General features: G+C 33.1%; 2 protein-coding genes across 10 annotated transcripts; both read right to left on the bottom strand.

Moving 5' to 3' along the window:
* Positions 1 to 68: 68 nt before the first annotated feature.
* Positions 69 to 27997, bottom strand: LOC109011579 (5'-3' exoribonuclease 3-like). 5 transcript variants are annotated; one of them, XM_035685235.1, is made up of 24 exons: positions 27743 to 27995; positions 7185 to 7376; positions 6819 to 6924; positions 6559 to 6635; positions 6269 to 6460; positions 6009 to 6128; positions 5844 to 5906; positions 5454 to 5528; positions 5185 to 5364; positions 4701 to 4778; positions 4462 to 4611; positions 4195 to 4353; positions 3417 to 3509; positions 3204 to 3299; positions 2932 to 3002; positions 2722 to 2850; positions 2544 to 2620; positions 2421 to 2461; positions 2262 to 2336; positions 2039 to 2169; positions 1543 to 1608; positions 1383 to 1458; positions 1039 to 1109; positions 69 to 944 (listed from the first exon to the last, which is right to left on the bottom strand). In XM_035685235.1, the coding sequence occupies exons 2-24, from the start codon at positions 7365 to 7367 to the stop codon at positions 317 to 319; spliced, it is 2937 nt and encodes a 978-aa protein (XP_035541128.1). In that variant the 5' UTR covers positions 7368 to 7376; positions 27743 to 27995; the 3' UTR covers positions 69 to 316. The 5 variants fall into 5 exon arrangements, with proteins under 5 accessions (XP_035541128.1, XP_018848386.1, XP_035541129.1 ...); XM_018992841.2 differs by having other exon boundaries at positions 69 to 938; positions 27743 to 27994; XM_035685237.1 differs by having other exon boundaries at positions 806 to 944; positions 1039 to 1123; positions 27743 to 27997.
* On the bottom strand, positions 20296 to 27899 carry LOC109011580 (5'-3' exoribonuclease 3-like). Of its 5 annotated transcripts, none has more exons than XM_018992845.2 (23): positions 27553 to 27899; positions 27190 to 27295; positions 26931 to 27007; positions 26641 to 26832; positions 26381 to 26500; positions 26158 to 26220; positions 25755 to 25829; positions 25486 to 25665; positions 25002 to 25079; positions 24763 to 24912; positions 24496 to 24654; positions 23768 to 23860; positions 23555 to 23650; positions 23283 to 23353; positions 23073 to 23201; positions 22896 to 22972; positions 22773 to 22813; positions 22615 to 22689; positions 22392 to 22522; positions 21892 to 21957; positions 21730 to 21805; positions 21391 to 21461; positions 20296 to 20883 (listed from the first exon to the last, which is right to left on the bottom strand). In XM_018992845.2, the coding sequence occupies exons 1-23, from the start codon at positions 27733 to 27735 to the stop codon at positions 20877 to 20879; spliced, it is 2316 nt and encodes a 771-aa protein (XP_018848390.1). In that variant the 5' UTR covers positions 27736 to 27899; the 3' UTR covers positions 20296 to 20876. The 5 variants fall into 5 exon arrangements, with proteins under 5 accessions (XP_018848390.1, XP_018848389.1, XP_035541131.1 ...); XM_018992844.2 differs by having other exon boundaries at positions 20775 to 20883; positions 21391 to 21475; positions 27553 to 27757; XM_035685238.1 differs by lacking the exon at positions 21892 to 21957 and having other exon boundaries at positions 20775 to 20883; positions 21391 to 21475; positions 27553 to 27757.

Below are 27997 nucleotides of genomic sequence, written 5' to 3'. Positions count from 1 at the left end.
TCAAGTGTAAAAAAATATTAAGTTGAAAAAGATTATAAGTCCAAAGTGTAAATAGGTTTTGAGTTGAAATGAATTTAATAATTTAAAAATTGGATGTTTTGATATTAGAAGAATTCTAAATCTAAACTGAACTCAGCTGAACTGAGTGCAGTCAAGGAACTAAATGAGCCCTTAACTAATACAAAACAGGGTAAAATGCTAGAAAGACTCCAGATTGGCACATGTAATGACCCCTCAAAACATCTATATTCCACATGTACACATTTAGCACTAAAAGAACCAAAGGCGATCGGTAAAGGCCATGAATGGGATGAAGCTAGCCATGGAAGCCAGTTTCCCTGCCAAAAGAATCTGGAACATGTCTGCTTCTGCCATGGCCTTGCATTGAGCTGCCAACTGGCTTCCAGGAGTAGGTCAAAGAATCTTTCGAGCCGTGCTGTGCCCTCCCATGGCCATTACTGGTATTAGCCCCAGATTTGATGCTCTGCCGCCATGTATTGTTCGTGTCATATGTCACGCCATTGCTAGAACGCCAGAAGTTGTTGTTCATCGACTGGCCTGTTGTTCCGCAGGGCCTGACCTGTGGTTTCAGGCTACTAGCAAAAGGAACAGGATAGCTGTAATGCTTTCTAGCTTCCCAACATGACCCCGGACACTTCTGTTCCACAAATGTTGAGCCAGGTACTATGGCTCCCTCGTTGATAGAAATTTTAGCAGGTGTGCTCTTAGTTTGTTCACTTCTATTGAAACTAGCATTCACTTTTCCTCTACCAGCAGTACTCCATCCAATACCAGCACCTTTGTAAATCATCTCAGGTAAAGATTCTGAAGTAAATCTCTTACTCCTACCATTGCCTTCATGTTTCGTTTTAGGTGACTGACTTGAAGCAGCATTCAAACTATTATCTTCTTTGTTATTACCCCATGTCTGCCACAACCTGTAACTAGTCTCATCCAAGTCACTTGTGCATCTACAAGATATAGGACCCCGAAAGAACAGGCACAATAAAATAGTAAGCAAGAACTGTTATATTGTACCTATTGGTCGGCCTGTTAACCTGGACTTCATGCCAGAGTTGTGCATCCATGATATCAGATTCAGTAATTGTCTGCATACAAAATACTGTGGTTTTACAACAAATGGGTTGTTAACTTTTCTTCATCATGTTTATTTTCTTTAGCAGTAATCAACAGCAAGATAGTATTAGTATTAGTTACAACCTGATCTACATATACTGGATTGAAGGGGAAAATTCGGATGATGATTAAACCTCCAAAGAATAGTATAATGAATATGAATTGCAGTCTTTCAACGTTACATGCAGATTGTTCTAAATGATGTCACAGAACAAAAAGGTATATGAATTTCAAAACTGAAGTACCTTATCTGGTACATTAACACCAGGAAGTAAACAAGGAATATGCATAAATCCACCAATCCTCTCAAAACACACACATCTGCAACACAATTTGAAGCAATATCAGTTAGACACAGAAGAATAAAGTTACTGGGAAATGCCATTTCGTATCTTTTTTACTCACAAGATACCATCGTCTTCTATGTTGGTATACGGATTACGTAGACATATAAATCCACCAATCCCGTCACTGACAGGTGCAAAGAGAAAAAGTTAATTTACTCGTGGGAGTACATCTGACATAAGTAATATAATGCAAAAAAATAAGAAGCAAATATGATGTTAAACAAAGGCACATTTCCAGAGCTTCATAGATGCTCTACCAATTTTTCACTTAATTGGGGTATAAACCAAACTTGATGAGGTCCAAATTAAACAAGAGCCAACAAAAATGGCCAAAGAAATATCTGTAACAAAGCAAGTTGAATATGAGTTTACATGTTCAAACCAAACATGATATACCCACTTCTTCCCTTAAATTCATAAGCAGTAACACATGGTAGTACCAAAGATGGGCAACAGTTCTTCAATCCTTGGTAAAAACACATGTAGCGGTATCAGTCTATGACTCTACAATCAAAGCTAGAGAAAGATGTAAACTAGCACATTAATCCACCAACCTCAAACTGGTATCTATATTGACCATTTCATTTGGATTTGGACGGAGTGAAAATATCTGTGAAGCCAACTTGTGCGTCCTACCAAGATATAACTGATCAATGCTGTTTCTGTTCCTCTCTGATTCAGCCTCCTTTTAAACATAAAGTTTGAACAGCTATCAAAATCAAGTCCCTTCAAAAGGTACTAAATTACCAATTCATGAAGCTGTGATAAAACGTTTACCGACAAATTCTTCTCTAATTCTTTGGTTTCAGATAGAAGGCGCCCCTCCTCTATAAAAGGAAGCTTGCATATTCCCTTAATGTCAAACAGAAAATGAAACACTCTTTAAATTTTGAGGAAAATAGGCATTTGAGATAAGTAAAAGAAACATAAGCAAACCTGCCATTGAAAACGTTTTCCATCTGTATCGATGTCAAAATCTAAGGAAAAAACAGAAGGAAATAAAATCAATTTATAGATGAAATTCATTGAATTAAACAAACTTTATAATTCGGGCCTCACCAGAAGGATACAAATCAATAATACTCGACTCCTCATCTGTCATAAGAGTCTGATACACTTTAGGAACTGCATGAGCGCTACACGAGCACAAAATTCCAATTACTGGGGTTATCAATTATTATTAACATAGAAAAAATCCAATAATAACAAAGAAAATTAAAAGGAAAAGCAGACTTACCTCCTCGGAGGAAGGACAGCTAACAGCTGATCTAATGGTTTGAATGGAGAACCCTTTTCAAACTTCACTCTTACTTGAGCAAGTCCCTTCATATCTGAAGCAAATGGTGCATAGTGGTATGGATAAAACCTATAGCAAGTTTACATGTTGGTCATTCACAAGTACAATTCATTGTATTATTATCAAGTAGCATTGTAATATATTCTTTACCATGTCCAAGATGGAACTCCTGAATAATAATACACAAGAACCCACAATATTCCTTTAGTGTAATTTGCAACCTTCATGCAATAAACCAAAGTGAGAAAAATGAGTGCATTAAATTAGTCTCAAAATATCACTAAACTGATACAAACTCTACTTTCAGAGGGCACTGGGCGGGGGGAAAACAAAGGTCCAATTAAATTGGTTTGAAGAGCAAGGAGCTAAACTCCGGGGACCTTTGAAAACTCAACACAAAGTTCATGGAAGCAAAAGCTCACTAATTCTCTCCTCCAGTTTTCAATATCCATGGAGCTTTCCACAGAAAATTTTTCTTTGTAGTATCTTTGTTTCCAGCCAGCATTCCCAAACCTCACCTATATATGGTATGAGAATGAACCCATCAATCATCTCCAAGAACACAGATTCATAAATCTCCAATAGGAACTTTAGAAAAAGAAACAAATATCATTCGAGCGGCAGTGATTTCATACTTTGTCAGTACAACTTCCCTTCATATATAGGTCATTGTGCTTGCGGAGATTTGATTTTAATATTTCATTCAACTCTTTTGTATTTTCAACAATCTGCAAGACCAGGAAAGATATTAAGAAACTAAATAATCAGACCAATAAATAAAATATATAACTAGGAATGAAAATAATTTGTCTGAGTATCTAACATACGATGCGCCTACATATTCAAATAAGATAAATATATGATTGCCAAAAAGATGTATATAAGATAAATATATGATTGCCAAAAAGATACAAGGAATACCAAAAAGTAGAAGAAGCACGAAAAAAAGTTATAACTTCTCTTAACACTGAAACAATATATAACAATCTATAAATTATATAGCTAAATATCATAAATTCCAAACTATAATTTTCTCCGACAATTTAAACATTATTGTTCACCTTCAAAGTTGTGGTCGTGGGAAAAAGGTGAAAAGGAAGGTTAAATGACTGTTGAAGAAACAAAAAAAGGAAAGTCATGAATTATTGGTTTATAAAGATTATATACCATTGTCTTTCAAAAATTTCTTGTGACTAAAGTTTTGAGCTAAAAAAGTCTTATCAAATCCATAAACACATGTTTTTTCAAATAAGTTTCTAAATTGTTTTAAAAGGGATAGAGGGGAAAGTATACACATTGCTCCACACAGCTTCAATGAAGATATAAACTACTACCTTTGACTATGAAAATAAAAGAACAAGTACAAACCAACCCTTTGTGAGATAAAATTGCGTTGTGGAACTGATGACTTACTTCAGAAGAACCAGCATCGTCAGACCCCAATGGAAATGAAACATTTTCTTCTGACACCATTGCTGAATCTCTAAAATCTGGAGCTTTCCTGCTGAAAAAGACGCAAGAGCTATTCTTTGTACCAATCTCCAAAATACGGCCTCCATCATAGTCATCTTTCTAGAAAGGGATTCAATTTAGCAGCAACAAGGTTAGTAGTTTTAAATCAACATGCACGAATATGCTAGTCCTGAATGAAATTTATTTAAAAAGAAAAAATTGACTCACATTATTGGCATAATTGCAAAGCCTTTTAAGTTGACGCTCACGCAATTCCGATCTTTTCTTGAAAATTCTCTCTTCATACGAGCCAACTAAAAGAATGAACTTCTCAACACGAGATAGTTTTACATAACCTGTTCTTTCATCTTCAGCAAGCTTTTGTACATAGAAACAGGAAAAATCATAAGTTTCACAGTACCACAGTATTCTAGTAAAATAAAAATTGAGATTTTATTATATGTTACCCGACTCATGTCAACAAGATAGCCACCAAGGTTCTTGACCTCTTTCTTGTAAACAGCCATCAATAAATCAAGAGCTCCCTAAAGGTGAAGGTTACAAATAAATTCACCATTTAATTTCATCGTCATTCAAAATAGAAAAATGAAATTAATTAATTAACTAAATGCTTTTGTAGGCATCAATATATTGCTTATTTTGCATAATTCCATGAATAGCATCAGCATGGAAAAACTAGCTATCAATATTGCCATTTTAATTTAAAATAGTTGTTTCAGAAACTAGATACTTCCATTTCTACTCTTGTACTTAACATTTCCAAGAACACAGAGACAACATGATTAAATAGCTTTCTTGTTAATACCTTTGCAAACTAAATTTAAGAAACAAAATAATTTCCTTCACACTAATCTATATGTTTCGATTCATCATTAGTAGTTCCCAAGCATCTCATGGGATCTTCATTAGTGCAGGCTAAGCAATTACTACCTCATGAATTTCTAATGAAGGCATGTGTGGTAGGAAATCATTTCCCACGAGAAAGCACATAAGGATGAAATCATCAACTATCCGCTCAAGATCAATTGTTAGATTCCCAGGAGGATCAGAATCATCAGATATTTTCATGTCAAGCTCCAAATACTCCCTGAATATCCATATATGTAGAAACTGCAAATATAACAGAAAAAATCATGTTTATGCAGAATAATAAAAGCTTTCCAACTTAAATCAAGAATCAGAAAGGAAACGAAAGTTACTTGATAAGGCTTTTGAAACCAAAGCGCACTTGTATTGGCCATATTAGAAGATTCATGGACCGGTTGCTGCCCATACTGAATCCAAGAACCCAAAAAAATGAAGATTAAGGTCACATGAAAATGATTCAATAACTATCATTCCCTGACTACTCTTTTTCAGTTTACTTATCTCCTAGAAACAATTCGGTCACTCTGGCCCCAATACAGTAACCCACCTCACAAATTGACCAAATAAGTTAAAAAAAAACTTCAAAACATGTTAACAGTGATTCTACTGATATGCCAAATACATATGCATCATAAAGAAGTTGTAACATAACAATCTTGCAATCCAATTAATAAATCGGTAGGGGAATAGTCTCTAAATTTGCAACAGCTAGACTAACTCACCTCTCTCAGAATAGAAAAGTGAACTTCATGCGTTGCTAAAGCAAGCATTATCAAATCCGCATCCTGCATGCCAATATCAGGGGAAGGGATCAAAGACAGAAACCAATGACACAGATATAATTCTGAACGACCACACAACAAGAAGAGGCATCAGAGTTCTCATACCAGACCATAAATGCAGTGCCTAGTATCTGGATTATACCCGGCAACCCTTCGCTGTTGGCGTACAAAAGACATGATTTTGTGTTCACCCTCACCAGGAACATTAGCGTCCGAAAGTATTACCTGTTTGAAGAATGAATCCAAAATAAAATGTATTCATTTAAGTGTAATGCACTGCATAGCTACTCGATTGGAAGTTTCTTCTCTTATAACGAAGTTCATATCCAACAACAGAGATTATATGATATAGTCAAAGACCAAACCTTGATGTCCTTCCAGCCTGGATCATTGTTTATACGTGAACTAATATAGCTTCTTAAGGCCTCTGACAATTTGTACATAAATTCTGTTCCTGGAGTAATTACATTTGAATCTTCAACTTCACATTTGTGTTTTGGAAGAACAGGTTTTCCTTCCATTTCAAACTGTATTCTTAGTCTATCTTCCTCTGCTTCCTATATAGACAACAGGAACATAAAAGAACACAATCACATATCAAATAAAAAGTGTATATAAATCTACATATTTACACGAAGTTGAAAGGGAGACCCACGGCAATTTCTCTGTCCTTCGCAGTCCGAAAACGTCTAGATCGTTGTTGATTCATTTTGGCTCTCGGGGCTACTCCATCTACGTACATATATAGAAAATTTTAGTACGTCAGATTAAAATGCTACGCAGATCATATTGGGAAGAACTTCTAAGATTCAAACCAAACCGAGTTTCTATGGATATGATGAAAAAAGAAGAAGCAAGCATACGCAGCTAAAGTAACTGGAGGAAGATGTTGAGTACGAATTAGAAACATCTCACCGATGGCCATATAAAGTAACTTCCGGGGTCTAACAATGCTGAAAAGGTGATCGATGTATAAAAAGATGTTATTGAATACATCTTCGAATGTTTTCGGTGGGCAAGGCTGATGAAGAAAACATAGAAAAGAGAGTTATCAATGATTCAATAACCCTGAAGAGAGAAAATTTTCAGAGACAAATAATCATCAGCAACTTTTTCAAAACTCCACACATTTTAGAACAGTACATTCCCTCTAAAACTACTGATTGTCATTTTAATGAACAAAAAGTCTTTAATGGTAAAACATATCATGCATACATCATCTAAATGTGCGCATACTGGATGTAATGATGAGTAGAATAAAAAAAAAAAGAATGAACAAACATGATCCTCTGGGTGGAAGCAAGGATGGATTATTCCATTCATATCGAGGTAAAGATGATCAAACTCAATGCCATTTGGGTTTGGCGAGGCCGTATCTATGCTAACTCCTCTCTCCTCAGTGGCTTCGACTACAGCTTTTGGATACTTCTTGATCAACCACCGATAGAACGCCGGCACACCCATCTAGATCCTCTCTCTCCCTCTCAGAGTATAGAAAAGAGACCGAACATGAACTCATGCAGGCGTACGATGGACTGTGAAGTATGAACTTATTTGAAGAAGACTCTCGAAAGTGTCAGAGAATTGGGAGAGTTACGAAGAGGCAAGGCAAGCGACCAGCAAGCATGCATCTTTGATTCTTTCCCAGTTTCCATGGTTGGAGGCCAGAGGGCGTGTTTAATATGGATGACCCATTTACTTTTGACGGTTTTGCGTAATCATGATGCACAGAACCCAAAATGCAAAGCACTTGGTCGTATTATTCTTTACCTCTTCATGGAAAAGATCAGAGTGAAGATAAAGAGACATGTTAAGTTACAAGCGCACACCGACGTTTATGTGAATTTATTTTTATTAAAAAAAAATTAATAGAAGAAGAAGATATTTTATTTCATAAAAATTATTTTTAATTTTAATTCACATTATTTTATTAAATAGATTCTTTACATATCAATATTAGTACTCGATTTGATAAGTAAACTCATTTTTTAAAAAAAAATTTAGAGATAAAACTCGAAAAATATACATATTTAAAGAGCAGAACTATTTTAAAATTTTTATGCGTATAAGATAAATTTTAAAATTTAAATTTTATAAATTAATATCAATATTTCGTACAATGAAACTACTCAAAGAATTGATCTGCTCCAAATAAGCTTAAAAAACTATAATTTCAATTTATTTTTTGAAGAGTTTTTTCGTAATTTCCTTATAAAATACAAATGTAGCAGTTACGGCAACTTTACTCAATTGATAATAAAGTTTTAGAGATAGGCAGAGAAAAGATTTCATTTCATTTTATTATTATAATTTTTTTAAAATTTTTATATAAAATATAATAAATAATTTAATTTTTTTAAATTTTAAATTAATAATAATATTAAAAATTAATATTTTAAAAATATTTTATTTAATTCATTTAAAATTATCTCATTTTATCTTATTTCATCTCACTATCAATTTATTTAACAATATTTTTTTTCAAATTAGAGTCTCTAACTTTATTAGAAGAATATATATAGAAATTGTGATGCCATTTGTTTTATTCTGTCCGTTTGATCGGCTTATATATGATAAATGATAAATGATAAACTACCAATTAATTTACTACTCAATTTATTATTGAATAAAATAATATTTTTTTATATTTAATTTTGATTTTGATTTTGATTTTAGTTTGAAGTATCTAAAATTTAAAAAAAAATTATATTTTATAAAGAAGTAGTAGATAAATTGTAGATGGATTGTTACCGTATCATTACTCTAATATAATATATTGTACTGTGATGAGATTAGGGTTTGTTTGAGAATATAACTGTCTTCAGATGTTTTCAAACTATTTCATTATTATTCATAAACTATATATTATCATTCACAAATTATTTTATTACTATTCATAAATTATTAATTAAGATACCTTCAACAGAGTCGCATTGATTGAGTCATGTATAACTTGCATGCATGCATTACCTTTTTAAGCACTATTAATTTATTTCTTGAATTATTAATCACTATTAATTATTTATGCATTATCAAATTTGACATGACTTATTTTTATTTTTATTTTTTTAAAATTAATTGAATTTTTTTACTCATCATCTATATATCATATATTTGATATGAAAAAAAAACAAAAAATAAAAAAATTAGGTGTAGTATGTAGTGTAGTCCCATAGAGATGATAAATAAAATTTTTCTTTATATCATCTTATCTTATTATTATAATTTTTTAAATTCTTTCATAAATATAATAAATAATTTAATTTTTTTAAAATTTGAAATAAAATTAATATTAAAAATTAATCTTATAATAATATTTTATTTAACTTTTAACAAAATATTGATAACTATCAACTCCTTACATAAATCTTTAATTTATAGCTTTTTCTTTTTTATTGCATTTCGAGTCACCATGACCTTAAAAGATAGAAGCAGTACATATTCCTTCATCGGGACGTAAAGACATTTGAGGGCTAAATGCATGGCTTCAAGTCTCGTACTGAATTAAGGGCTAAGAAACCGTTTGATAATGGGACCTATGCAGACTAATGTCGTATAAATAAATACAAACTTTAAAATAAAACAAATTAACAATAAAATATAAAGTTAAGTAAGGAACATCCAACTCTCACGGACTCGACAAGAGCCTAATAGCATATATTCTAATTCTTCAAATGAAAAATTTGGATTCAAAATCCTCCACCGTCATTTTATAAAAAATAAAAGATCCTCACAGCCTCAAATACATTATTGTACATTAAATTACAAATTAATAGTTTAAATGCAATATATATAATAAATTAGGAATGCTTGGTACATTAAACTTTGAAGCCAAAAATGCTTTCTAATGTCCTCAATCTTCATGAATCACATCTTCTATGCAAGTTTGTAACATTAGAGATAACATTAGAGAGTAGAGTGCACCAGAGATAGTTTAATTAGTTCCATTACAAACTGGACCACAAATGTTATATCTTTAGTAAGTAAATCTGAAAGAATGTTTCATATATGAGAATCGAGATAGCATCATAGATGCTCTACTTAGCAACCAGAAAAAATGTTAAAAAGGAAAAGAGCTCTGAAAAATGTGAGTAAATATGAAAAATGCATGTGGTCTATGTCATATGTGATAGGTTGAGAATGTGAGAATATAATTTACAGCCCTAGGCCACATGCCCACAAATATCCCAATTAACAGACCTTCAGATTGTCCATTCATATTTTCTATCATTGAGATGTATGTATTAACACAATATAACAAATTAACAATCTCTAATTTATTTATTGTCAGTTATTTCTTATAAAAATGATTATTTTATATTAAAATGAGTGTTTTCATTCCAAATGATCATTCTCATCGCAAATAATCAATCCCATTTGTCTTTTTTTTCTTTTTTTTTGTAGTGATTCTTATGATAAAATTTAGTTCAATTAAGTTGTAAATATGTTACGTAAAGTTTAAGTTAAAAAAAAATAAAAAATAAATAAATAAATAAATAAAAGGGTACTAACTGATTGCAAATTCGATAGAATTCATGAAATCTAGTCAACAGTCATAACTTTTTGGTGTTGGCATCGGATAAAAACAAACTTGGTGGTGTTGGAAAGTTGACTAAAAACTCTACAGCTAATTCATGTCTAACAACAATCTCCAAATAATTCCAATGTTTACTATGTCAAAACAGCATATATACCGCAAAGAGGTGATTTCTGAGGATGAGATTTTTGCCATGCACTTGGCCAAAATAACATACAGAAACATCTAATATTTACTTCTAAAGGAACGATCCTACTCTTATGATGAAATGTTAAAAGCAATGAATTGGCTAAAATAAAGATGGAAATATTAATATTTATCAATTCATGAAAGCCGTGACTAAATATCGTAGACGATACACGTACACGATATTAAAGCCCTAGCTAGTAGGATCTTAATTAAAGTCTTGCAAATGGTGAGTAATATATGGCATTTGTGAGTTAATACTTTTAAGATATACTCCATCTATAGTGAATGCCATAAAAGCAACCTCCCCCAAGCTATTGAGACAAGGGCCTATATATATATATATGTATATGATCGAAGAGATTAATTAAGGGCTTGTAATTTGAGAGAACACCACTGTTCTCAGATATTCTCAACTACTTTACTATTATTCACTAGTATCTTGCTACTATTTACAAATTATTTAATTTATTACTATTTACAAATGATCTGAAATACTATTCACAGATGATTTGTTTTTAACAATTATTAAGCACTTGATTATATTAGTAGATTAGAAGACAATGAGGCTGCACACATTTTTGCTTGTCATGCTATAGTGATCCAGAGTATAGCAGATTAGTGATAATCTGTTTCACAATTTATTTCTCAATTGAGTTTCATTTGCATGGTTATGGCTTTTTGTGTTACTAGTAGCTAGGACTATATTTGAACTCAGCCGAGTTGAGTTCGAACAAAGCCAGGCCAACACTTGAACTCGATTAGCATTTTTACTTATTTGAACTCGAATGAAAGTTTTGAATACTCTTATTAGAATAAAGACAAACAAACGAATTAAGCTCAAATTCGAGCTTGAGTTTTTTTTGCTTCGAAAAATCAGTTTTTAATTTATATAAAAAAAAATTAACTATACAATTAATTCTAACTATTTAATTATGATAAGTACTACATATATAAATATAGTATACATAAATAAACCCACAAGTTTACGTAGCTTCATGTGATCCGTTAAATTTACTTTATAATAAAAATAACTTTATAATCTAATGTATTGCATCAAACCACGTCAGTTTGTGAGTTTATTTTTGTGTAATCTTTTTGTAATTAAAGTATTTCTCTTTAACTATTCATCCAAAGATAGGCTTCATAAAAACTTTTAATAATATCCTACTTACAATATAAATTACCTTACTACTTTTGTATGAGAAATTAATTAAAAAAAAGTATTACACAAGACAAATACAATTTGATTAAACCATTATTTTGTTACATAACATATTATTATGAAATACAAACTATGCATATATTATTGTATAAATTCATGGATTTTATTTATATGTATATTATAAGATATTACATAAGTATCTAGTTACAATATTATACTTATATATGTAATACTTTTCATATAATAATTTAAATTTAATCTAGTCTCCCACATATTCTATCCAAAATTATGATATTGTCACACTCTCCTACTTTTAATAATAATATACATTTATCTTCAATATATAATTTTTCTAAAAATGTCTTTTAATTTCTATATTACAATTTCTAGGGTTGGTTTGGTTACACAAAACCAAACTATCTCATCTCAAATAATCATTACAACTTTCTCAAACTCTCACACAAAATATAATAAAAAATTTAACTTTTTTAAATTTGAAAATAAAAATAATATTAAAAAAATAATATTATAATAATATTTTATTCAATTTTTAATAAAACATATCATCTCATTCGAACTACATAATCAAATCAGGCCTAATCAGTGCACAATGACTTTACTATCTTAAAACACCCCAGACCTGATTGTATTAAAGCCCTTGAGTGGTTTTATATATGCTACTCAAACTTTGCATTTGATCTTAAAGGCATAGATATTCACAAAACTTAGACCATTCTCTTTCATTTGACCAGATTTAATAATTTAAAATGAAGAAAATGTATGTCTACACATTGGTGCGGGTTTGATAGTATATAATTAATTAAATTCATAAAAGAAAAATTTTAAATCAGAACGTGCATAAAAGGGCCTTTATACCCTCCAACTAAAAGTTGTCACGTCAATATTTTCATCATAATTAAAATAAGAATAATAATATATACAAATCTCAAATATATAAGTCTCGTGCAAATCTTTTATAAAAAAATGAATCACACCATGAAAAAATATAAAAAATTTAATTTTTCACGGTGTGTCCACTATTTTACAAAAAACTTGCGCAAGATTTGTACATTCAAAATTTGTCCCTAACATTACTCTTAAAATAGACTCACCTACATGCCACTAAAACTTATAATTTTTTTTTATATATAAAAAAAATTAAAGGTGGCTATTGGCCACTGGGTTTTGGCGGCCAGTATTGGATTTTGGTCAATAAGAGTCGGGCTACTCTGCTGCCCAGAGTAACCTTCTCACTTTGATCGCTAGTTGCTTTTGCATTTTTTTTTTCATTTTTCTATTCATATTTTTTAAATATATCTAAATATTTTTAAAAATTAAAAAAAAATACACTAGTACACTTAAAATCACTTCCTTAATCACTAAGTAAATAATAATAATAAATTTCTATTTTGTCAAGCGGTCAACTTGAGCGGTCAAATTGGAAGGCAAACTAGTTTTTTTCTGCAACTGGCCGGCATATTCTAGCGACCTCTTGGCATGACGACTAGAATAGTTTTAAAAGTTGTCTTAAAAATAATTAGCATTAGAATTGTTAAGAGTTTATGATTCATGTTTTAGGGTTTTAGAATTTTGAAAGTTTAATTAATCAATGCGATGTCGCCTGGGAGGAGAGGAGACATTGCACTTAAAATATAAAGTGTTTTGAGAGGCCAAACTAAACCATCTGACATTTATACAGCCTAACTTCCAACTAAACAAATTCTTATCTTTGCTCCTCATATTCCGAAATTGAGGATCAAGCAAATTTGGTTGCAAGGGGAGAGGAAAACATCTGTTCTGGTTGGTATTTCTCTTGCATTCGTAATTCATGTGGTTGGCCTTTATTGGTGGTATCAAAATGATGATCGTTGGTATTCATTAGTGATGCTTCCTCCAAAGGCTAGACCACCTTTTTGGCATGCTATTTTCATCATCATGAATAATGGTATGCTTTTTTCTGACTATTATTGTGAATTAATGAAATCAATAATATTTTTTTATGATTAGGAATCTCAGAAACTGTGTAAACGCAACATGACTTTTACTCTGTTAAACCTTGGACCTGTGTGACTGAGTGGTTTGGACTTTTCGACTTTAGGTTGATATCTCTTAACTTTCTCATATTTGTCTTATATGATTTCATCAATGAAGTTGCTTATATGATTTCATATTTGTCTTTTGTATTGATATTTGCATCTTTTTATTGTTTGTGTTTATGATTTTTTAACATATTTGATTTATCCAACAGATTTTACCTATTTGCAAACCTGTAGTTATTTGGGCAAATGCAAACCTCCGGTTGGTTTGAGGTTTGCATTTACCCAAATAGGTAAAATCTGTAGTTATATCAAATTTGGTAAATTTTGTCTATTTGGGCTATAAGCTTGGGTTGTAAGACTTGCTTTTGAGATTAAAAGATATGAGCATTATACTAAATTTTATTTCTTTTTTGTCTGGATCAAATTATCACAGGAAGTCTATCTCTATTTTTACTGAATTCAGTCATCTTAGGAGATCAATCTCTGGGTTCAGGTTTGTATGATTCTAATTATTTTGAAATTCACGTTCCAAATAATCCTCCTCCTCTATTAATATTTACTGGTAATTTGTTTTCAACTGCTTTCCCAGTTCTGTAAGATGTGTTGGCTGAGGATCAGCTGGTCGTTTTTTACTCTTATCTTTGTAAGTGTATGGTGTTATTTATTTTGTCACGTCATTTGTATCTGAACTGTTGTTGGTGTTCAAGAATTAGAATTTTTGAATTTTGTTAGCAATAATAGATTTGAGCCATTCTGATGGGAATCAAGGTGGGCCTAGTTTTAAAAATATGTTGCATGTTCCAGATTGACCAAATACAAGTTCAAGAGCTTAAATGATAAAGATTCAGCTTTGATTCATTTGATAAACTATGGAAATGGCAACAATATGACTTAAAGGCTTTGGGCACTTGAAGGGTTTCAATTTATTTAATTAATTTAAAGAACTTATTTTATTAGTTTAGAATAATTGCGTTTATTATGAGAAGCACTTAAGGGGATGTAAGGGCATGTTGGGAAAGTTATTATTTTATTGAACTAGGGTTTGGGTTACTGTAGCCGAGTACTGTAGCGCCGTACAGTAGACGTGGTACTGTTCATCCAAGGGTATTTTTGAAAGATGAGGTTTTATTTTGGCTAGGGTTTCATTAGGTTTTGCTTTAAATACTCTATGTACCTCATTTTAGTCAGTTTATGAAGTTTATAAAATTTGATGAATTTATTCATTGTGAGTTGAGTTTATCTCCTCTTGTTCTTAATTGAACTTTTGAACTTATCAAAGGTAAATCATAACCTTTGTGGTGTTCCTCCTTTGTAATCTGGGTTCTTGAGATGAGTTCTTCAACGGGCCTAGATTTTAATATAATCTAGGTTCTTGAAACGAGTTCTCATCGGGTCTAGATTCTCCATCCTTGACTTGATTTTGACTTTCTTGGGGAGTTTTCAAATTGATTGTGGGTTCAAGGGATTTCTTTCCCGCGGGTTCATATCATTTGGTATTCAGAGCAATGTTTCCAATCAGGTCTGATTCTATCTTTTAATTCTAGCATCCTTAAATTTAATTCTAGGGCTTCCCAAAAAAAAAAAAAAAAATAGAAGCAAAAAGTAGGTTGCCGAAATTCTTAGGGTTTTGGATTTGGCTGAAATTTGCATCACCAAGAGTTTCAAAATTCTAAGGTTTCTTGCATCTCTAAGTTTGTCAATTGCTTGGAGTGTTGTTCCATTGATTCTCTTCTACTTCATTGTCTATGCTTGTGTGTTTGAATTCAATTGCTTGGTTTTTCACAATTGAATATTGTTGTTTGTGGTTGAATTAGAGAAAAGAAAAGAAAGGAAAAGAAAAAAAAAATTCGAAAAATTCGAAAAAAAAAAAAAAGAAAGAAAGAAAGAAGAAGGTAAGAAAAGGTTGCTAAGAGAAAGGAAAAGATTTCTTGATTGAGCTTTATCTTCAAAGGGGTTGAATACATCTTGCTAGTTGGTATCCTCTTTTATAATTACTCTTTCCCTCGTTTAAATTCCTTGAGTCTCATGTTATTTTATTCCTTCATTGTTTCTTGGATCTATATTACTGGTTGGAATAATACAAGGTTGTATTGTCTTGATTTAGTTCAACTAGTTCTTAAAGAACTTGAGCGAGAAAACTATTAAGGTAAATGGCAAGAGGGTGTGAGACTATTATCGGGAAAAAGCCATTAAGATTGAAACACGAGTGAAGTGCCATTATTCGAGTGTAAACACGTAAGAGAGTGTGTGAGATTTTTCACTAACATTCTTTTTGTACAGCATATTATGATGTCTTATAGAAGTGATTCATCACCACAAGGTGTGACAGATAACTTATCATTTGTGTTGCAAGCCATGCAACAGTTTGAGCGGTTGAACTTGGTGTTGGGTGAAGTGAGTTATAGGATGGATAATCAAGAAGCAGTGATTAGAAATCTGCAAGGTGAGAGAGGTAAGAGGCGACATGAGCCTAGTATTGAGAATGAGTATGAGAAAGAAGAGTATGGTGAGTCTCTTGTTGCTAGGCATGCACTCAATACACAAATTAAGATGAATGATACAAAGCAGCAGAGTGAGAACGTTTTTCATACTAGATGCCACATCAACAACAAGGTATGTAGTATGATCATTAATTTGAGGAGTTGTATTAATTTGGCTAGCACTACTTTAGTTAAGAAATTGAATTTACGTACCTTGAAGCACCCTAGACCATACATGTTGCAGTGGTTGAGTGATTGTGGGGAGGTTAGGGTAAATAAGCAAGTGCTATTTTCTTTTTCAATTGGGAAATACCAGGATATGGTCCTTTGTGATGTAGTGCCTATGCATGCTGGTCATATTTTGTTGGGGAAGCCATGTCAATATGATAGGAAGGTGATCCATGATAGGTTAAGGGACATGTACTGTTTTGAAAAGGATGGAAAAACAATCAAACTTGCTCCTTTAACTCCAACACAGGTCCATGGGGATCAATTGAAGCTGAAAAGTGGGGTTGATCAAAAAAGAAAGAGTGAAAATGAGAGTGATAAAAAAAGAAAGAGTAAAAGTGAGAGTGATCAAAAAAGAAAAAGTGAAAAGAAGATTGAGTAAACAGACAAGAGTGAAAGTGAGAATGAGCTGAAAAGCAAGAGTGAAAGTGAGATTGAGCTGAAAAGCAAGAGTGAAGGTGAGAGTCAAAGTGAGATTGAGCTGAAAAGCAAGAGTGAAGATGAGATTGAGAAGAAAAGAAATAATGAGACTAAAAAAGAGAGAGAGAGAAAATTGAAGGGGAAAAAATATGGGGGTGAGGCTGAAACCTCGAGAAAAAAAGAGAATGAGTTTAAAAAATATTGTGAGGCCGAGAGGTCAAAAAAAGATGAGTGGAAGAAAAAAAGAGCGTGAAACAGAAAAAGTGAGTGAGGGAAAAAAAGAGGAGGCCGAAACATCTAGAGAAAGAAAGAGTGAAAAAGAAAAGAGAGTGGTGGCTGAGAGTCAAGAAAAAAGAGTTGCACAAGAGGAAAAAGAAAAAGAGATTACAAAGCGAAACAAAAAGACAAAAGTGAGTTTTTATACTAAGGCAAGCTTTTATACTAATGAATTTAATGACTCTTTGCCTAGTGTTGTTGTTTCTTTGTTGCAGGGATATGAGGTCGTAATTCCTAGCGGTGTGTTTAGTGGATTGCCACCTATTAGGGAGATAGAGCACTATATTGATTTTGTGTCAGGTGCGACAATCTCTACCCGACCTTTCTTTGAAGAACATGAGTCCTTAACACACTTAAAGGGACAAGGTAAGTTGTTGACTAGAATGTGTGCTAAGCGGGAGGATTGTATTGAGACTTTTCCTCATGTATTCAAATACACACAAGGTATGAAAAATTTTGTTGTTGATACTTTAGCAAGAAGGTATGTCCTTGTCTTCATTTTAGATGCAAAATTGTTGAGACTTGAATATAATAAAGAATTGCATGCTAATCATGATGACTTTACTAGTGTGTATGGAACATGTGAGAAAGCATCATTTGGTAAGTTCTATAAACTAGATTGGTACTTGTTTAAAAAGAATAGATTTTGTGTGCCTACTAGTTTTATGCGTAAGTTGCTTGTGTGTGATGGACATGGTGGTTTGTTGGGTAACCTTGGTGTAAGGAAGACTTTTGTTGTGTTGCATGAACGTTTTTTGGAATATCAATTGCCATTCAATAACGTGTTGCATGGACGTTTGTGGAAGTATCATTTTGCATTCATTGATGTGTTGCATGAACGTTTGTGGGAGTATTGCTTGCCATTCATTGAGTTTTCATTTAATTGGAGTAGTCATTTTGGTGTAAATAAGATTTTAAATGTGTTGCATGAACGTTTGTGAGAGTATCATTTGTCATTCAGTGACTTGTTGCATAAACGTTTACGGGAGCATCATTTCTCTTTCATTGAGTTTGCATATAATTTGATTGGTCATTTTGGGGTGAGGAGGACTTTAGATGTGTTTCATGAACATTTGTTGGAGTATTGTTTGACATTCATTGAGTTTACATACAATTGGAGTGTTCATGCTACTACTATATTATGACATTTTGAAATTGTTTATAGACTTAATGCATTTACTCCTTTAGATTTAATACCATTATCTGTCGACAACAGGAGTAGCTTGGATGGATTTTTTTCAAATTCTTGAACAAATTAATGATAATGCTTATGAAATTAATGATAATGTTACTAACATTTTTCTCTTTGATCCATGTGGAGATTCAAGGTCGAATCCTTTTGAGGAGAGGGGGAATGATGGGAACCAAGGTGGGCCTAGTTTTAAAAATATGTTGCATGTTCCAGATTGGCCAAATACAAGTTCAAGAGCTTAAATGATAAAGATTCAACTTTGATTCATTTGATAAACTATGGAAAGGACAACAATATGACTTAAAGGCTGAATGATGGGAACCAAGGTGGGCATAGTTTTAAAAATATGTTGCATGTTCCAGCTGTGGAAGACATGACTTAGAGATACGGCCTATTGTTATTGGAGGCTACAAAGAGTTTTTAAAGCCAAACCTAATCAAAACCCTAGCCAAAATAATACCCCTTTTACCCAAAATTACCCTTTATTGGGCACTTGAAGGGTTTCAATTTATTTAATTCATTTAAAGAACTTATTTTATTAGTTTAGAATAATTGAGTTTATTATGAGAAGCACTTAAGGGGATGTAAGGGCATGTTGGGAAAGTTATTATTTTATTGAACTAGGGTTTGGGTTACTGTAGCTGAGTACTGTAGCGCCGTACAGTAGACGTGGTACTGTTCATCTAGGGGTATTTTTGAAAACTCTCCAAGAAAGCCAAAATCAAGTCAAGGATGGAGAATCTAGACCCGATGAGAACTCGTTTCAAGAACCCGCCGTATAGTAGACGTGATACTGTTCATCCAGGGGTATTTTTGGAAGATGAGGTTTTATTTTGGCTAGGATTTCATTAGGTTTTACTTTAAATACTCTATATACCTCATTTTAGTCCGTTTATGAAATTTATGAAATTTGATGAATTTATTCATTGTGAGTTGAGTTTATTTCCTCTTATTCTTAATTGAACTTTTGAACTTATCAAAAGTAAATCACAACCTTTGTGACGTTCCTCCTTTGTAATATGGGTTATTGAGATGGGTTCTTCAACGGGTCTAGATTTTAATATAATCTAGGTTCTTGAAACGAGTTCTCATCGGGTCTAGATTCTCTATCCTTGACTTGATTTTGACTTTCTTGGGAAGTTTTCAAATTGATTGTGGGTTCAAGGGATTTCTTTCCCGCGGGTTCATATCACATTCTTGATTGGCCATTTCATTAAGACCTAACAAAAGGGGAATTAGAAAGAAAAGAAATGGAACAATGCATTGCAAACAACAACCAAAGAAGCCTAAAGCTAAAAAGAAAGATCATAATAAAGTTTCTAAAGAGTTTCCGGCAGGTCACATCCACGTAAGGATAAGAAATGATTAACCAACAGATAGCCACAATCTTGCACAAAACATCTGTTAACTTCATTCCTAAACACCCCTTAGATTTAATACAAGGTCTATCACCATTCTAGATGGTTCCCACTTTATGCACCACAAAATATCAAATTAATTTTTTCGCCACAAGTCATACCCACCCAACTATATACATGCTTATAATTTATCTATATGATCATCTGTTAACTTTGTTCCTAAACACCCCTAAGATTCAATCTAGCATCTATCACCATTCTAGACAGTTCCCACTTTAAGCTCCACAGAGCATCAAATTAATTTTTTCGCCACAAGTCATACCCTCCCAACTATATACATGCTTATAATTTTTCTATATAACCATTAATACACAGGTGCCTCATTGTAAATCTCGTGTAAATTGTTTCCAAATAAGAAAGAAAATAAGCACAATCACAGACAATCACAAAAATCCTAAATTTCGGATTCAAAAATTCTAATAAAATAATTACATGATAACATCTACCAGATTTGAGATTTCAAAGTAATTTTAAAAACACAAAAACAACTTACCATGGGAATCGAAAACAAAGAGGGTGAGGTGAGGCCGAGGGTTTGTGCGTGGTATTACTGGTAGGCTGCGGCTAGGTTGTTTGCGACGGAGAGTGGGAATGAGGGACGGGAGAGTGAGGCGAGAGAGTTGAAGAAAAGCGAAGAGAGGACGTTGTGGTGGGAAAAATAGAGAGACACGAAAACGAGGGTTGGTGAGCTTGGGGACAAATAGAGAGGCCGAAACGGGGGTGGGTGAGTTCTGGTGGCGTGGGATGGCACATGGGTATGGCGGCGTGTAACGCCCGTCCTTGTGGTAGAACTTTTTACAAAACGATTTTTGAAAAGACAACGAGAATTACCGTTCGATTTAAAACTTTTTACTTCCATACCCAGGGTGCAAGACTTTACGTTATAAAACAAAATGTACTTTGAGAATAAAAGAGGTTTACAGCGGAAAACATTAATTTTTACAATAAAAGGCCTCATACATTTAAACTCACATGCCTAGACTTCCATGCTCTTCCCCATGGGCCATATCTTTCCTGAAACGTACTTCTCATTCAGTTCCTGTGGAGGGGCATACATAAAAACTAAAATGAGTCAATGACTCGTAAGCATTACTTCATACAGTTAAAATATAATAATATAGATATTCATTCACGCATTCATCATTCATACATACTATACGTACATGCATATGTGCGTTCGTTTGAAAACATCACTGGATGGAATTTTTCTTTAAAAATAGACTTTCTTTTCATAAAACGTGTCTGCCGTCAGTACCTTCATTTCTTAAAGAGTAAGGTGCATTCATGCATTCATACATTCTTTCTTATCACTTTCATTGACCGGTACACACTATTATACCCCGTGTGTTGGGGTTACCATTGCCTTCATGTTTCGTTTTAGGTGACTGACTTGAAGCAGCATTCAAACTATTATCTTCTTTGTTATTACCCTATGTCTGCCACCACCTGTAACTAGTCTCATCCAAGTCACTTGTTCATCTACAAGATATAGGACCCCGAAAGAACAGGCACAATAAAATAGTAAGCAAGAACTGTTAAATTGTACCTATTGGTCGGTCTGTTAACCTGGACTTCATGCCAGAGTTGTGCATCCATGATATCAGATTCAGTAATTGTCTGCATACAAAATACTGTGGTTTTACAACGAATGGGTTGTTAAATTTTCTTCATCATGTTTATTTTCTTTAGCAGTAATCAACAGCAAGATAGTATTAGTATTAGTTACAACCTGATCTACATATACTGGATTGAAGGGGAAAATTCGGATGATGATTAAACCTCCAAAGAATAGTATAATGAATATGAATTGCAGTCTTTCAACGTTAAATGCGTTCTAAATGATGTCACAGAACAAAAAAGTATATAAATTTCAAAACTGAAGTACCTTATCTGGTACATTAACACCAGGAAGTAAACAAGGAATATGCATAAATCCACCAATCATCTCAAAACACACACATCTGCAACACAAGTTGAAGCAATATCAGATAGACACAAAGAAGAAAAAACTTACTGGGAAATGCCATTTCGTATCTTTTTTACTCACAAGATACCATGGTCTTCTATGTTGGTATACTGATTACATAGACATATAAATCCAACAATCCCGTCACTGATAGGTGCAAAGAGAAAAAGTTAATTTACTCTTTGGAGTACATCTGACATAAGTAATATAATGCAAAAAAAGAAGAAGAAGCAAAAATGATGTTAAACAAAGGCACATTTACAGAGCTTCATAGATGCTCTACCAAATTTTCATTTACTTAAGAGTATAAACCAAACTTGATGAGGTCCAAATTAAACAAGAGCCAACAAAAATGGCCAAAGAAATATCTGTAACAAAGCAAGTTGAATATGAGTTTACATGTTCAGACCAAACATGATATACCCACTTCTTCCCTTAAATTCATAAGCAGTAACACAAGGAAGTACCAAAGATGGGCAACAGTTCTTCAATCCTTGGTAAAAACACATGTAGCGGTATCAATCTATGACTCTACAATCCAAGCTAGAGAAAGATGTAAACTAGCACATTAATCCACCAACCTCAAACTGGTATCTATATTGACCATTTCATTTGGATTTGGACGGAGTGAAAATATCTGAGAAGCCAGCTTGTGCGTCCTACCAAGATATAACTGATCAATGCTGTTTCTGTTCCTCTCTGATTCAGCCTCCTTTTAAACATAAAGTTTGAACAGCTATCAAAATCAAGTCCCTTCAAAAGGTACTAAATTACCAATTCATGAAGCTGTGATAAAACGTTTACCGACAAATTCTTCTCTAATTCTTTGGTTTCAGATAGAAGGCGTCCCACCTCTATAAATGGAAGCTTGCATAATCCCTTGATGACAAACAGAAAATGAAACGAGCTTAAATTTTGAGGACAATAGGCATTTAAGATAAGTAAAAGAAACATAAGCAAACCTGCCATTGAAAACGTTTTCCATCTGTATCGATGTCAAAATCTAAGGAAAAAACAGAAGGAGATAAAATCAATTTATAGATAAAATTCATTGAATTAAACAAACTTTATAATTCGCGCCTCACCAGAAGGATACAAATCAATCATACTTGACTGCTCATCTGTCATAAGAGTCTGATATACTTTAGGAACTGCATGAGCGCTACATGAGCATTAAATTCCAATTACTGGGGTTACCAATTATTATTAACATAGAAAAACTCCAATAATAACAAAAAAATTAAAAGGAAAAGCAGACTTACCTCCTCGGAGGAAGGACAGCTAACAGCTGATCAAATGGTTTGAATGGAGAATCCTTTTCAAACCTCACTCTTACTTGAGCAAGTCCTTTCATATCTGAAGCAAATGGTGCATAGTGGTATGGATAAAACCTATAGCAAGTTTACATGTTGTTCATTCACAAGTACAATTCATTGTATTATTATCAAGTAGCATTGTAATATATTCTTTACCATGTCCAAGATGGAACTCCTGAATAATAATACACAAGAACCCACAATATTCCTTTAGTGTAATTTGCAACCTTCATGTAATAAACCAAAGTGAGAAAAATGAGTGCATTAATTTAGTCTCAAAAGATCACTAAACTGATACAAACTCTACTTTCGGAGGGCACTGGGTGGGGGCAAAACAAAGGTCCAATTCAATTGGTTTGAGGAGCAAAGAGCTAAACTCCGGGGACCTTTGAAAACTCAACACAAAGTTCATGGAAGCAAAAGCTCACTAATTCTCTCCTCCAGTTTTCAATATCCATAGAGCTTTCCGCAGAAAATTTTTCTTTGTAGTATCTTTGTTTCCAGCCAGCATTCCCAAACCTCACCTATATATGGTATGAGAATGAACCCATCAATCATCTCCAAGAACACAGATTCATAAATCTCCAATAGGAACTTTAGAAAAAGAAACAAATATCATTCGAGCGGCAGTGATTTCATACTTTGTCAGTACAACTTCCCTTCATATATAGGTCATTGTGCTTGCGGAGATTTGATTTTAATATTTCATTCAACTCTTTTGTATTTCCAACAATCTGCAAGACCAGTTAAGATATTAAGAAACTAAATAATCTGACCAATAAGTTAAATATAACTTGTCTGAGTATCTAACATACGATGCACCTACATATTCAAATAAGATAAATACATGATTGCCAAAAAGATATAAGGAATACCAAAAAGTAGAAGAAGCACAAAAAAAAGTTATATTTTCTCTTAACACTGAAACAATATATAACAATCTATAAATTATATAACTAAATATCATAAATTCCAAACAATAATTTTCTACCACAATTTAAACATTATCGTTCACCTTCAAAGTTATGGTCGTGGGAAAAGGTGAAAAGGAAGGTTAAAGAACTGTTGAAGAAACAACAAAAGGAAAGTCATGAATTATTGGTTTATAAAGATTATATACCATTGTCTTTCAAAAATTTCCTGTGACTAAAGTTTTGAGATAAAAAAGTCTTATCAAATCCATAAACACATCTTTTTTCAAATAAGTTTCTAAATTGTTTTAAAAGGGATAAAGGAGGGGAAAGTCTACATGTTGCTCCACACAGCTTCAATGAAGATATAAACTACTACCTTTGACTATGAAAATAAAAGAACAAGTATAAGCCAACCCTTTGTGAGATAAAATTGTGTTGTGGAACTGATGACTTACTTCAGAAGAACCAGCATCGTCAGACACCAATGGAAATGAAACATTTTCTTCTGATACCATTGCTGAATCTCTAAAAGCTGGAGCTTTCTCGCTGAAAAAGACGCAAGAGCTATTCTTTGTACCAATCTCCATAATACGGCCTCCATTATAGTCATCTTGCTAGAAAGGGATTCCATTTAGCATTAACAAGGTTAGTAGTTTTGAATCAACATGCACGAATATGCTAGTCCTGAATGAAATTTATTTAAAAAGAAAAAATTGACTCACATTATTGGCATAATTGCAAAGCCTTTTCAGTTGACGCTCTCGCAATTCTGATCTTTTCTTGAAAATTCTCTCTTCATACAAGCCAACTAAAAGAATGAACTTCTCAACACGAGAGAGTTTTACATAACCTGTTCCTTTATCTTCAGCAAGCTTTTGTACATAGAAACAGGAAAAATCATAAGTTTCACAGTACCACAGTATTCTAGTAAAATAAAATTTGAGATTTTATTATATGTTACCCGACTCATGTCAACAAGATAGCCACCAAGGTTCTTGAACTCTTTCTTGTAAACAGCCATCAATAAATCAAGAGCTCCCTAAAGGTGAAGGTTACAAATAAATTCACCATTTAATTTTATCATTATTCAAAATAGAAAAATGAAATTAATTAATTAACTAAATGCTTTTGTAGGCATCAATATATTGCTTCCTTTGCATAATTACATGAATAGCATCAGCATGGAAAAACTAGCTATCAATATTGCCATTTTAATTTAAAATAGTTGTTTCAGAAACTAGATACTTCCATTTCTACTCTTGTACTTAACATTTCCAAGAACACAGAGACAACATGATTAAATAGCTTTCTTGTTAATACCTTTGCAAACTAAATTTAAGAAACAAAATAATTTCCTTCACACTAATCTATATGTTTCGATTCATCATTAGTAGTTCCCAAGCATCTCATGGGGTCTTCATTAGTGCAGGCTAAGCAATTACTACCTCATGAATTTCTAATGAAGGCATGTGTGGTAGGAAATCATTTCCCACGAGTAAGCACATAAGTATGAAATCATCAACTATCCGCTCAAGATCAATTGTTAGATTCCCAGGAGGATCAGAATCATCAGATATTTTCATGTCAAGCTCCAAATACTCTCTGAATATCCATATATGTAGAAACTGCAAATATATCAGAAAAAATAATGTTTACGCATAATAATAAAAGCTTTCCAACTTAAATCAAGAATCAGAAAGTAAATGAAAGTTACTTGATAAGGCTTTTTAACCCAAAGCACACTTGTATTTGCCATATTAGAAGATTCATGGACCGGTTGCTGCCCAATCTGAATTTAAAAACCCAAAAAAAATGAAGATTAAGGTCTCATGAAAATGATGCAATAACTATCATTCCCTGACTACCCTTTTTCAGTTTACTTATCTCCTAGAAACAATTCGGTCACTCTGGCCCCAATACAGTAACCCACCTCACAAATTGACCAAATAAGTTAAAAAAAAAAAAAAAAAAACTTCAAAACATGTTAACAGTAATTCTACTGATATGCCAAATACATATGCATCATAAAGAAGTTGTAACATCTCAATCTTGCACGCCAATTAATAAATCAGTAGGGGAATAGTCTCTAAATTTGCAACAGCTAGACTATAACTCACCTCTCTCAGAATAGAAAAGTGAACTTCATGCGTTGCTAAAGCAAGCATTATCAAATCCGCATCCTGCATGCCAATATCAGATGAAAACACCATTCATTTGAACTTTAAATTAGTTGATGGAAGGTAAAACATATGCAGGGGAAGGGATCAAAGACGGAAACCAATGACGCAGATATAATTCTAAACGACCACACAACAAGAAGAGACATCAGAGTTCTCATACCAGACCATAAATGCAGTGCCTAGTATCTGGATTATACCCGGCAACCCTTCGCTGTTGGCGTACAAAAGACATGATTTTGTGTTCACCCTCACCAGGAACATTAGCGTCCGAAAGTATTACCTGTTTGAAGAATGAATCCAAAATAAAATGTATTAATTTAAGTGTAATGCACTGCATAGCTACTCGATTGGAAGTTTCTTCTCTTATAACGAAGTTCATATCCAACAACAGAGATTATATGATATAGTCAAAGACCAAACCTTGATGTCCTTCCAGCCTGGATCATTGTTTATACGTGAACTAATATAGCTTCTTAAGGCCTCTGACAATTTGTACATAAATTCTGTTCCTGGAGTAATTACATTTGAATCTTCAACTTCACATTCGTGTTTTGGAAGAACAGGTTTTCCATCCATTTTAAACTGTATTCTCAGTCTATCTTCCTCTGCTTCCTATATAGACAACAGGAACATAAAAGAACACAATCACATATGAAATAAAAAGAGTATATAAATATACATATTTACCCAAAGTTGAAAGGGAGACCCACGGCAATTTCTCTGTCCTTCGCAGTCCGAAAAAGTCTAGATCGTTGTTGATTCATTTTGGCCCGAGGGGCTACTCCATCTACGTACATATATAGAAAATTTTAGTACGTCAGATTAAAATACTACGCAGATCATATTGGGAAGAACTTCTAAGATTCAAACCAAACCGAGTTTCTAAGGATATGACGAAAAAAAAGAAGCAAGCATACGCAGCTAAAGTAACTGGAGGAAGATGTTGAGTACGAATTAGAAACATCTCACCGATGGCCATATAAAGTAACTTCCGGGGTCTAACAATGCTGAAAAGGTGATCGATGTATAAAAAGATGTTATTGAATACATCTTCAAATGTTTTCGGAGGGCAAGGCTGATGAAGAAAACATAGAAAAGAGAGTTATCAAATTCAATAACCCTGAAGAGCGAAAATTTTCAGAGACAAATAATCATCAGCAACTTTATCAAAACTCTACACACATTTTAGAACAGTACATTCCATCTAAAACTACTGATTGTCAAAAAGTTTTTAATGGTAAAACATATCATGCATACATCATCTAAATGTGCGCATACTGGATGTAATGATGAGTAGAATTTAAAAAAAAGAAAAAAAAAGAATGAACAAACATGATCCTCTGGGTGGAAGCAAGGATGGATTATTCCATTCATATCGAGGTAAAGATGATCAAACTCAATGCCATTTGGGTTTGGCGAGGCTGTATCTATGCTAACTCCTGTCTCCTCAGTGGCTTCGACTAGAGCTTTTGGATACTTCTGGATCAACCACCGATAGAACGCCGGCACACCCATCTAGATCCTCTCTCTCTCTCTCTCTCTCTCAGTATAGAAAAGAGACCGGACATGAACTCACGCAGGCGTACGATGGACTATGAAGTATGAACTTATTTGAAGAAGACACTCGAAAGTGTCAGAGAATGGGGAGAGTTACGAAGAGGCAAGGCAAGGCGAGCAGCAAGCATGCATCTTTCCCAATTTTGCTTAATCATGATGCACAGAACCCAAAATGCAAAGCACTTGGTCGTATTATTCTTTTCCTCTTCGTGGAAAAGAT

Source organism: Juglans regia, chromosome 14 (genome assembly GCF_001411555.2).
Source record: "Juglans regia cultivar Chandler chromosome 14, Walnut 2.0, whole genome shotgun sequence".
Classification (NCBI taxonomy): domain Eukaryota; kingdom Viridiplantae; phylum Streptophyta; class Magnoliopsida; order Fagales; family Juglandaceae; genus Juglans; species Juglans regia.
This window is presented reverse-complemented; position numbering and strand designations above follow the sequence as displayed.

Bases quoted from the DNA above. Each gene is read 5' to 3' on its own strand.
- LOC109011580 (XM_018992844.2), bottom strand. From the start codon at position 27,735: ATGGGTGTGCCGGCGTTCTATCGGTGGTTGATCCAGAAGTATCCAAAA. The intron at 27,296-27,552 runs GTTTGTTCATTC...TTTCTTCATCAG, and splicing joins GCTTCCACCCAGAGGATCAT to CCTTGCCCTCCGAAAACATT. The intron at 23,651-23,767 runs GTATGAAATCAC...TACCATATATAG, and splicing joins AGGGAAGTTGTACTGACAAA to GTGAGGTTTGGGAATGCTGG.
- LOC109011579 (XM_035685235.1), bottom strand. From the start codon at position 7,367: ATGGGTGTGCCGGCGTTCTATCGGTGGTTGATCAAGAAGTATCCAAAA. The intron at 3,300-3,416 runs GTATGAAATCAC...TACCATATATAG, and splicing joins AGGGAAGTTGTACTGACAAA to GTGAGGTTTGGGAATGCTGG. The intron at 1,110-1,382 runs GTACTTCAGTTT...TTTTGTATGCAG, and splicing joins GTGTTAATGTACCAGATAAG to ACAATTACTGAATCTGATAT.